Raw genomic sequence first — 12,500 nt, 5'->3', positions numbered from 1 at the left:
GATAGATAGATAGATAGATAGATAGATAGATAGATAGATAGATAGATAGATAGATAGAAACTGGCAAAGCAATGTAGAAGCAGACAGCCTGACATGATGATTAAATGACGTCATCATCTGATCTGTATTTTTCTAATCAAATCAGATTCAAGCAGCCGCAGCAGTATGCACACACACGCGCATACTGTACACATACTGTACAACATAGTAAACTCCTACGTGTTCATTGAACTCTGAGAGTGCACACATCCGAACCGCACGAAGTTGAACAAGCAAACATCCACTCGGTTACGTCTGTATACTCTCAGAGTTACAAACAAGACACATTAGCACAGAGGGTTTTACAGCGTAGAGACAAACATCACAAACCAACACCGAATACAAGCCTGAATGTTTGGTACAGTATATACCGTAGTCTAGTACGTATATATAGCATGATGGAGACATCCTGGAAGACCAGCTCACGTCGCTACCACTTGGCTTTGCTGTTGCAAGTCCAGTAAGGACTTTAAAAGTGATGTTTCCCAGAAAATCCCAGTGATAGAATGCTTTCAGCACTTGAGAATAATTTGGACCGACAGAGAGAGAAAATAAAAATATCTGACAAATGTTTTGGGATGCATACAGTGGTTCTCAAAGTGGGGTCCAGGGACCTGAGAGTATGTAACTCTTAATACTTTAACCATTATGTTATGCTTAAACTATTTATAGAAAAAAAAGCAGATATACAAGTAGATATACTTGTATACTACAAGTATACTATACTTGTAAAACTCGCCTTGGAAAACAAGGAAGTGCTGATTAGATAGAATCCATTTTCTGATACTACGTCCTCTATTTCTCGCTTAAAATATTTTTAAAAACATTCTTGAGATCAACGTTTAGTTGTAAATGTCGCTGTGTGGTTGTTTACATGGCTGACATGTTGGCTACAGCACAAGGTTCACGCAGTGCAACTTGACTGCAGCAGGTGCTCTGAGTCTTTGATTAGGCAGCGGTCTGTTATAGAGCGGAGCGGTCTGTTATCGGGTGATAGCAGACCTCTGATTTCAGCGCTCGACCAATCAGAATCAAGAATCCAAACAGGCCGGGTAATAAACTTGTATACTACAAGTATACTATACTTGTAGATCTTGGAATATATCATCTTTGAATATATCTTTTCTAAAGCCAACATTTGTAACTCAAATATTTGCTTCTGGCGGGTCGCTCCCTGATGACATAATATAATACAGCTTAATCTATCTCCCAATATTTCCTGATCAGATCACGCATCAGAATCACAGCGTTGTGCGCAGAGCGACCCCCAGGTGCAGTGCAGTGAGTGTAGGAACGGCCTCTGGTCTTCTAAGATGTCCGCCACGTGTGCTCACAATCGTCGCCAGAGGAAATATCAAGGCTTATCGATCGACCATTGATATTTTATTCATGACAAAGCGTGTCTCTCATAATGAGCTGAATGAGCTGGAGGGAGAGGTCGGTGCCAGTGCTGAGCTGTCAATCTGAATGATTGACAGTTTGTATGAGATGGGGAAGGTTGAGTCAGGGTAGGAGAGGAGATATGGTGTGCGTGTGTGTGTGCGTGTGTCGGTGTGTGTGTGTGTGCGCGCACATGGGGGGGAGGGGTTTATGTAAATCTGTGTTGTACTGTAAGCTTGCAAACCAAAATTAACTTTGCCTATTATGTTTTTTTTTTTTCTTTTTTCCTAATTTTTTTTAGGGGAACTCTGCAGTGTGTGCATGTACCGTACGTTCCGCACACACAAAGGAGCGAGAGAGTGTGTGTGTGTTTGTGTGTGTGTCGCCTTTACATGTGAGTGCGAGGGCGCACACCGCCGAGCGTGTGCACACCAGCACGCACGTTTAACCCATTGGTTCCCGAATCTTTCAGCTCAAGGCCCAAAAGGGAAGTTAAGACGTTTGCCCCGGGAGCCCAAAACTAGTGAAAACAGCAGATCTGCAACGTTGTGAGCTTGTAGATCAGCTATTTTCACTAGTTCTTAATTATTATATTTTTTTACACATCGCCCCGCCCCCCCGCCGCCCTCCCAAGTCAGGACCACGAGCGGCTGTCGATGGACAGGCCGCTGCAGCTGTCGCTGAGGTAGCGCACCCCCCCACCGGCCGAGGACCCCCCCGTGCCTCCTCCTCCTCCTCCTCCACCCACTCCCCCTCCCACCTCCACCCCCCCTCCCCTCCTATTACGTTGTTGTTGTTGCTGCTGTTGCCCCACCATCCCCACCATCCCCACCGCCACCCCGTCCGCCTCCACCACCCCTCCTCCTCCTCCTCCTCCCCCCGCCTTATTATTGTTATTCCTCCTGCCGCCGCCGCCGCCTCCACCCCCCCCACCCGGCCTACCTTTCCTGACGTTCCCGTCGGCCGGGCCCCGCTGGAACTCGCCGGTGCTGAGCAGGAAGCAGGCGCGGTCGTGTGGCGGGTAGCGCTCCCGGCTGTTGGCCGAGCCCATGCCGCCCATGCCCACTCCCGTGGCGGGGCTGCGCTCCTCGCCCAGCACCTGGTCGATGGTGGGGCAGTCCTCGTTGGCCAGGGCCGCGTCGGCCGCCGCGTTGCCGTTCGCCTTGGATTCTGTTTGGGGGGAGGGGGGGGAGCGAGGGGGGAGAGAGAGAAGAGAGACAGAGAGAGAGACAGCGAGAGAGGAGAGAGAGAGAGAGAGAGAGAGAGAGAGAGAGAGGAGAGAGAGAGAGAGAGAGGACATAAGGAGAATTTTCAGCAGCAGAATTTTGCTTTGTTTTACAGTAACTTTGGCATTTGGAATTTTTCTTTTTACCTTCCTTGTGGTGCATGTTTCTCAATAAGAACAGCAGTGGCGGCCTTTGATAAGTTGTCACCTGTTTCAATTGGAACGGGTCTCGGCCACCAGGGGGCCTCCAAGAGCCAGTAGAATGGACCAATCACCCGACTGGCTTCTTCAGCTTTGCATAACAGTGACATCACTGAGAAATCCTTGGTATCTTACGTTTTTTTTTTTTTAAGATTTGTTTTGGGGCTTTTATGCGTTTACTGATAGGACAGTAGACTGACAGGAAATGGGAAGAGAGATGGGGAGTGACACGCAGCAAAGGTCGGGACTCGAACCCACGCCACGCTGTCAGGCATCAGAGCCTATGTGGTATGCGCCTGGACCGGTAGGCCAGCGGGCTCCCCTCTTTATAACAAGCTTTGAGTGGTATAACGGCATACTTCAGTGTCGCATAACAGCCACATCACTGTCGAATCCTTGGTATCTTTCTAGCCTTTTTCAACGAGGGGGGGGGGGGGGGGGGCTCATCAATAGCTCTTGAAACTTCCAAAGGCCGCCCCTGAATGAGCAATTATGTATTCCCTTTGCATTTTGGATTTCTTCCTCGAGGCTGCCACCTTGTGGGTCAAAAGTGCCTATCCAAAAACACAGATAGAGTGACATCACTCTATCTGGGGATAATCATCCCCTCCCCTTTTACCATTCACCCAACACTGTGGGTGTGGCTAAATTCAGCTAGGTTACCACCCACCATGACAACCAGGCATACTTAAAGGACAACTTTGGTTTTTTACAACAAGGGTTCATATTTTAGATTGTAATGAGAGAAAAGAAAAAGTGAGTGTTAAAATGTTTTCATTTGCTTCGTTCTATTGTTTTATCGCGTTCACTGTGTTAAAATGTGGGGCATGCGTACGCATGGGGGCATGCGTGCAAGTGGCTAAATATGTCTTTTTAGACACAATAAGACAGCAGTTTCTTTATTGCTATTTACAGCAACACTTCTAGCCCCCATAAGTCACATCCAACCATGAAAGGTTGCGTTGTATCTTGGGAATGGGCTTATTCTGTGTAAAATGACATATTTAGCCACTTGTACGCATGCCCCCAACCACTGAAATAAGTATCTCTAAAACAATAGAAAGAAGTAAATTAAATAATTTTAACACTCATCTTTTATATTCTTTAATTACAATCTAAAATATGAACCCTTGTTGTAAAAAACTAAAGTTGTCCTTTAATGAACTGGTGGGTGTGGCCACATAAAAAACCTAATTTTAACTCTTTCTATACACTTTTTTGGAAAAAAAATCTTCCTCCTAGTATAATCATAATACCTGATAATCATGTTTTAGGGGGGGGGGGGGGGGGGGGGGGGGGGATCATGGCACTTCATCTTTAATGAACCAGAGGTTAACATGTGCAAGAGAGTCAGCGTACGAAAGACACAGCAGGAAGTCTGATGGGAGGATTGAAGGAGAGGAGAGGAGAGGAGAGGAGAGGAGAGGAGAGGAGAGGAGAGGAGAGGAGAGGAGAGGAGAGGAGAGGGTTGGCAATGAATAATAATAATCTCAAGGGAGTACATGGGGGTTTTAGAGAACAGCAGGGGAGGGGGAAGAGAAGAGGGGAACAGATCTGTGGAGAAGAGAATAAAATGGAGAGGGGAGATTGAGAAATGGGACAGGAGATAGATAGGAAACAGAGAATATCGCTGTTGTCGGGTGGAAACCTCGTATCTCCAAACTTCAAATGTGTACTGTACGTTCTTTCGCAAAGTAAAGCCCCTGCTTCATCATACAAGGCAGTCGCACAAAAGAAGTGAAAGCAGCCGATCTACAAGCACACAACGCCTCGCAGTGTGCTTGTAGATCACTAGCGAGTTTGAATCATTTTTAACTGATAAATGCAAAACGAACGGTTTTTGGAGATACAAGGTTTTCACCTGACAACAACACAAAGGAGGTGCAGAGGTGGGAGGAGGAGAAGCGAGGGAATGCGGAGGAAAGGAGGAGGAGAGGAGCAAAGAGAAGTGAGAGGAGAGAGAGAGACGAGGAGGAATGAAGGAGGTGAAAACATTGAAAGAACGCAGAAAATGCAAAGGAAACAGAGGAAGAAACAGAAGAGCTGTCAGGATGAAGGAAAAGACAGAGATTGGAAAGAATAGATGAGTGTGCAAAAAAGATGGTGAGCGAAGGAGAGATGGAGAGAGAGGAGAGAGGGAGGACGAGGAGGGAGAGGGAAAGGAGGATGCAGTGGTGTAAAGTAACTGAGTACATTTACTTAAGTACTGTACTTAAGCAGATATTTGTACTTTACTTGAGTGTTTCCAATTTCCAATACTTTTACTTTTACTCAGATCCAAATATTGTACTTGTACCCCACTACATTTATTTGGACATTTTAGTTACTAGTTACTTTGCAGGTATAAATTATAATCTTATAAAACATACATGGACCACTTTAGCACTATTTTATACCTAGGCTATTTGAAAATAGCCGATCTACAAACTCACGACGCGTCGCGTCTTGAGCTTGTAGATATGCTATTTTCAAACATTTTGTACTTTTACTTTTTGTACTTTAAGTACTTTTTTATGCCAATACTTTCATACTTTTATTCAAGTACATTTTGAATTCCAGACCTTTACTGGTAACAGAGTACATCTACATTGCAGTATTGATACTTTTACTTAAAGTTGTACTATGTAACTTTTTTTATAAAACAAATCTTAAAATTCTCCTAACTATTAAATCACAAAAGTTTTAGAAGATCCGCGCCGTGAATTTCAGCCTGTAAAGCCTTCTCTATATGTAAACTGAGATCCTTGCCGTGGACCGGATCTCGCGCCAAAATTGCGTCATCACACTACCGGCCAATCACAGCGAGGGTTATACAACTGCCGGCCAATCACAGCGCATCTTGAAGTGGGGTCGCTATGGCAGCCATATTTGTTGTCGCCCGCTTGTACCATCCCTTCTCTAGGTAATTTCGCCTACCAGGCAGGGTGAAGGAGTCCGTATCTCTGGAATTACTGAACGCACAGGAACAAGGGACCCCTTAAAAGATAGATCTCAGCGAGGTGGAGGCAGACGCGGGGGTCTGAAGGTACGAAAAACGTCCGAAAGACGCGGACGCGACCGCGGTTTGCTATAGGGCTAATGACCACTAGTTGGTCATCTTACACAGTATGGCTTTAAGTATAAAATGTGAGTACTTTTTCCACCACTGGGAGGATGTGGGATGAAAGTAACATTAAGGAGAAAGATTGAAAAAAAGAGTGGAGGATGAAATCCACTGAGCGAGGAGAAGAACGTCAGAGGAGGGCAGGAATGAACGCCAGGAGGAGGTGGGAGAGATTAGTAAGAACTGGAGAGAGAGAGAGAGAGAGAGAGAGAGAGAGAGAGAGAGTGAGAGAGTGAGAGTGGAACATTACTGCATTTTAACAGCCCTGCCGGTCATGATGTGACACAAACACTGCAGTAGAACAAGATGCCTCCTGAGCATGCACGCACGCACGCACACACACGCACACACACAAACGCACACACACGCACGCACGCACACAAACGCACACACACACACACACATACACACACACACACACACACACACACACACACACACACACACACACACACACACACACACACACACACACACACACACACACACACACACACAGATGACTGCGGCGTAACTGTCTCTAGCTTTCAACATGGCTGTCAAATCTAATCTAACATGACAAACAGATAGAACACACACACATAGAGAGAGAGAGAGAGAGAGAGAGCAATAGAAGGATCGATGGAGTAGGAGCAATAGATAGAAACAGGAGAAAGAAGAGAAGAGAAAGATGGAGTGACTGCAATAGAAAATAAAATAAAAGTCAATCACGCACGCGCAGTCACACACACACACACACACCTAATACCACATCATTCTAATTCCTTCAGTCCTTTCCTCGTCAACACTCCTCTTCTTGCGACGCTGATGTGACAGAGCACAGTGACAGCCCTGTTTCACTGACACACCGTCCTCTGCTCTCACATCCTGTCTTCACAACACACAGCACTTCCTCACAGCATGCAGAGAGAGAGAGAGAGAGAGAGAGAGAGAGAGAGAGAGAGAGGGGGGGGGTGGGGGGGGGGGGATAGGAGTGGTCTAAAGCAGTGGTTCTGGGACTGGTCTAAAGCAGTGGTTCTGGGTCTCCAGATGATTAACTTAATGTGCAACGTTGTTTTCTCACTCAACAGTAAACAAACCAACATAAAGTTGAAGTGTATACAGTAGATGGTATTGCACATTTCTAAAGTGACAATTTAATGTCTTTCTAATACCTCTACAATGACAAATTAAACATTGGCCATGCAAATTGTCAAGTATTAGAGGAAGAAATCGTGAAAATAGCCGATCTACATGCTCACAACGCCTCGCAACGCGAGGCGTTGTGAGCATGTAGATCGGCTATTTTCACAATAGAACCGTGTTATACAAAATGTAATGCCTCAACTCTTAGTGCTCTTCAGGGTGGGGGTCAAAGTTAAAATATGATTATTTTGGGAGTCACGGCCTGAAAAGGTTGAGAACCACTGGTCTAAAGTAAGTACTGTACTGTACTTAAAGGAGTAGTTCACCCCCCCAAATGACTTTTTTCCTATTGATTACTCATGCCATGGAGACTTGAGTTCAATCATATTTCTTTGTAATTTCTTTTTTTTAGTAAATGCACCCCCATTGATGCTGGATGGGGACCAAATGCAAGGCTTTTGGGTCATAATCAACGGAGGTAAATTTAAGGTCAAGGGTCAGGTAAATTTTACCCCCGTTGATTCTGACTCTGAGCTTGTGTCCAATCCAGAGCCTTGCATTTGGGTCCCCATCCAGGGCCATGCATTTGGGTCCCCATGCGAAATCAATGAGGGGTACATTTACTATTATACATTTTTTTGTCTTAGGAACAAGACAAATACAAAAGAATATCATTGAACTCAAGTCTCCATGGCATGACTAATCAATAGAAAAAAAGTCATTTTGGGGGTGAACTACTTCTTTAAGTACAAATTTGAGATACTTTTCCTTCTACTCCACAGGAAAATATTGTACTTTTACTCCACTACAAGTATTTGAAAACTTTAGTTACTAGTTACTTTGCAGATATAAAGTATTATATTATAAAACATACATTGACCACTTCGGTCCTATTCTATACATGAGCTATTTGAAATGTCCTACTTTTATCACCACTGGCTGACAGACAGAAAGACGAAGGGAAAGGTCGATGGAGAAAAGTAAGGAATGAAGCGGAGAGAAAATAGACGGATAGAGAGAGTCATGGGGGGAGAAAGAGAGGTAGAGAGAGACAGAGACAGAGACAGAGACAGAGAGAGAGAGAGAGAGAGAGAGAGAGAGAGAGAGCGTGGGGGGATGAACGCTCTGCAGGGAGTCTACTGTCATGAGTGTCTTTATACTATAATACTGTCACTAGAATACACACGTGCGTGTGCACACACACAAACACACATGCGCGCGCGCGCAGTCACGCACGCACGCACGCACGCACGCACATACAGAGATTACAGCATACTCCCGCGTGTGTTCTGCTGATGATGGACACTTCCATTAAAACTGCGGCAAGAAATCGAGACGCGGTGAAATGTTAGACGACAGCCTGGAAAAATGATACATACACAATCCTAGGTCGGTTCTGACTACACGCAGCATCCTCTTAAAGAGGCGGTGCCATAGTTTTGTACTTTCTCTAGGTTTCATGTGTCTAGGAGGTTGACGGTACTTCATTAGACCACCTGGTGCAGTTGTTATGAGCAATTATGTATTCCCTTTGTATTTGGGGTTTCTTCCTGGAGGCTGACACCTTGTGGGTCAAAATTGCCGATCCAAAAACACAGATAAAATGACATCATATAATCATCCCCTCCCCTTTTACCATTCACCCAACACTGTCATAAGTAAAACTTTTGAGTACTTTCCCCACCACTGCCACCCACCTGCTCTGTTGATCTCTATGATCTCCTCCTGTGCCAGCGGACAGTCTCCGGTGCCCAGCATGCTGCCAGAGCCCCCCAGCACGGTGCCCATGAGGCGGTGGGGCGAGGCGGTGGCCATGGCCAGGGCGTCGGGCTTGCAGTAGTTGGGGCTGCCGGGCTGCGGGGCGCGAGGGATGTGCTTGTTCCTCTTCTTGGGCAGCTTCTGCTTCGCCATGGCCAGGGAGTAGTACATGCCGAAGTTGTTGACGATGACGGGCACGGGCATGGCGATGGTCAGCACGCCCGCCAGGGCGCACAGGGCGCCCACCAGCATGCCCGACCACGTCTCTGGGTACATGTCGCCGTAGCCCAGCGTGGTCATGGTGACCACGGCCCACCAGAAGCCGATGGGGATGTTCTTGAAGTTGGTGTGCGCCGCGGCCGTGGGGTCATCGGGGTCGGCGCCGATGCGCTCGGCGTAGTAGATCATGGTGGCGAAGATGAGCACGCCCAGCGCCAGGAAGATGATGAGCAGCAGGAACTCGTTGGTGCTGGCGCGCAGCGTGTGGCCCAGCACGCGCAGGCCCACGAAGTGGCGCGTCAGCTTGAAGATACGCAGGATACGCACGAAGCGCACCACGCGCAGGAAGCTCAGCGCGTCCTTGGCCGTCTTGGACGACAGGCCGCTCAGCGCCACCTCCAGGTAGAAGGGCACGATGGCCACAAAGTCGATGATGTTGAGCGTGCTGCGGAAGAACTCCGCCTTGTCGGGGCAGAAGATGACCCGCATGAACACCTCGATGGTGAACCAGATCACACACATGCCCTCCACGTAGGTCAGCCAGCCGTCCGTCACCACCTCATACACAATCTGACAGAGAGAGAGAGAGAGCAGGAGGTGGGGGTTAGACAGATGGACAGACAGACAGACAGACAGAATTGTTTTGTGCCATTTGTTAACAGTTGGGTCAAATATCACTGATAATCCAAATGGATAGTATTTGAGTTGTGTGCTAAAACACTGCTATCTGCGTTGAGCGATAAAATACTTTAGGCAAGCAATTCCATTCTGTGGCCTGAATAATCCTGTTAATGTTTAGGTTAGGTTTAGAGTAGACCAGGCTTAGAGCAGCAGTACTCGGAGTCTGTTACATGGGAAACTCCTGTCACTCCTGTGAATCTTACAGAAAATGAATGATGGGCTCTGTAACATCACTTGGATAATAGAAACTGTACTTATTGTCATCACAGACACTGAGATTGACACTAAAGGAGCTGTAAGTGATATAGTTTTGGTTAAAACAAAAAAGTTCTATATTTGGATGGTAATAATTGCCATAGTGTGTATACAGTAATAGGAGTCTCTCTATCTCTCTAACTGTTTAATTCGGGGGTCTTCAATGTTTTCAGGCCAAGGACCCCTTAGTCGAGAGAGAGATGAAGCAGGGACCCCCCACAACCCATAGATACGGTATAGTTTCATCGTTTGACAGCACAATCATTGTGTATTTTGGGTTCATGTAAATCTTTGTTTTCAGATATTTAACCACTTGAACCGTCAATAGTTAATAAACTTGACCTTTTTCTCTGTACTTAGTCTGCTCTTTTTCCCCTCTACACCAAACCTCTTTGCTGAAAATAGCCAATCTACAAGCTCACAACGCCATGCAGCGCGAGGCGTTGTGAGCTTGCCTTGTAGATCTGCTATTTTTGGTGAAAGTTCTCAGAATATGGACATTAGCGTTCAATTGGTTAACATAAAAAAGGAGAAAAAAAAGTTTCTATCACACAAAGATTTGGAGGACCCCCTGTAGTAACTCTACAGGGGACCCCCTAGGGGTCCCGGACCCTCTGTTGAAGACCCCTGGTGTATACAGTAATAGGAGTCTCTCTGTCTCTCTAACAGTTGAATTAACATATAAAACATTTTCAGGCTTGCAATTACATTTCTTCCAATCAAGAGAGAGAACCCATATACAGTAGATCCAGTGTGAAACGTGTATGCTGATTGTTTCATCACTTTCAATTTCACTGAGTTCGCTCTCCTTCTCCTTCTCTCACCCGAAAATGTATGTTCTGTTTAATAAAGAGACGGGGAGGGCCCTGTTACTGCTACCATTGATGCTAGCAACTGACCAACATATCAGAACCATGCAGACATACCTTGGTCATTCCTTCTCGTGCTTTTGTTACTTAGGTTTGTTTTTCCCTTGAGCACAATGTTAAGAATGTCATTTAGATTGTATTTAAACAGATGCCTGGTTCATTGTTTACCTGGTATCCTATAGTTCCAATGTACAGATTTTATTATAATTATATTGTTTAGATAGACTGATTCTTTGGTTTTATGTGAACCTATTTTCCAGAGGCACTACACTAGTCTCTCTGCATTCTATGTACAGTATGTGATTGTTAGCTTGTTTAGTAAGTTGCCTTGTATCTCCAAGTTTCAAATGTGTATGTTTTTAGGTCAATTAAAGCCCTACTTCATCATACAAAGATGTTGCACGAAATTAGTGAAAATAGAAGATCTACAGGCATGCTTGTAGAGCGGCTATTATCACCAATTTTGCTCTGCTATTTCCTGCAAAAGCTTTCCCCACAATACAAAATACGGATGCTGGGGTTTAAGTGGTTAAAACGTATTTGAACAAAAAAGTAAATCATCCATATCGAGCAAATATCTGTATTGATTATGGGTAATGAGTATTGGGCCAGACATGTACCATGGTGGCATCCCTCCAGTGGTGTGAAGTAACCAAGTACATTTTTTTTTTAAATGTTTTTTATCCCACGGTTTTTGCAACCCATTTTTTTCTCACCCGGTGACTACCTAACCTGTAGTCCTGGTTTCCGCTCTCCCCCTGCCGCGCCAGGGGACATTGGGGAGCACCCGGCTGGCTAGGGGGAGGTAGTATAGAAACCAGGACTACTGTGGACGTATGCAAAGGAGATTTCTGTCTGCAATCGGACTAAATCCATACAGTACCGCATATTACATCGTATACATATAACTTCTGTCCTTAAAAACAAAATGGATCCTAGTGTGTCCCCACTTTGCCTCAAATGCAAAACAGAAATCGGTAATTACGTTCATTGTCTCTGGTCATGTGTGAAGCTCCAGAACTATTGGTCTGATGTCGTAACAGAACTTTCAACCATTTTCGGTGTCCCCATAGAACCAAACCCCTTGTGTCTTATACTTGGTCTCCCAGATGGTCATATTGTCAATGCCAATCATAAGAGGCTATTCAATGTGTTAACGTTTGCTGCCAGGAAGAATATTCTCCTATTTTGGATCAAGGATGTTGCTCCTTCCAAAAAATCATGGCACAATATTATAATGGATTGTATTCCTTGTGAATACATAACATGTATGTTACACTCTAAGATAGACGCCTTTTATAAAATCTGGGACCCCTACTTAAGATTCATCGGGCCCACGCTATCTGCTGCTGTGCTTAAAGGGTTCCCCTGTCGGCCTTGACTTTTATCTGTCGCTGTTTTACTTGTCTTGAAGTTTCTCGATTGATTCTGAACTGTGCTCAGTGTATCTAGCTCGATTTGGGTCGGGCGCCTGCCCTCTCCATTCTGAGGGGGTCGTGGGGGGGCTGGGGATTGATTGCTTCGCTCATCAAGTATACAATTTTCCATTCTACATGTTATTGCCTGAGCTTATGATTTATACTTTTGTTTTTGTTGTTCCAGTTTGTTTGTCTCTTTCATTTTCTTGTATAGTGTTGTTATTGTC

The 12,500-nt window shown here is 45.4% G+C and overlaps 1 protein-coding gene across 4 annotated transcripts in view; it reads right to left on the bottom strand.

Moving 5' to 3' along the window:
• LOC308283763 (voltage-gated potassium channel KCNC1-like) overlaps positions 1-12,500 on the bottom strand; it is a gene marked incomplete at both ends in the record, with an annotated part of 100,126 nt that overhangs the window by 29,488 nt on the left and 58,138 nt on the right. For 3 of the 4 annotated variants that reach the window (XM_080724249.1, XM_080724248.1, XM_080724247.1), the window contains 2 exons: positions 2,362-2,589; positions 8,771-9,620. In XM_080724249.1, coding sequence (XP_080580375.1) covers positions 2,362-2,589; positions 8,771-9,620 — 1,078 coding nt within the window. Of the gene's footprint in view, positions 1-2,352; positions 2,590-8,770; positions 9,621-12,500 lie in introns of all 4 variants that reach the window. The other variant, XM_080724246.1, reaches the window with a different exon arrangement.

Source organism: Nannobrachium achirus (genome assembly GCF_963921795.1).
Source record: "Nannobrachium achirus genome assembly, chromosome: 4".
In the NCBI taxonomy this organism is placed as follows: Eukaryota; Metazoa; Chordata; class Actinopteri; order Myctophiformes; family Myctophidae; genus Nannobrachium; species Nannobrachium achirus.
The sequence above is the reverse complement of the archived record's forward strand: the minus strand, read 5'-3'. Positions and strand labels throughout refer to the sequence as shown.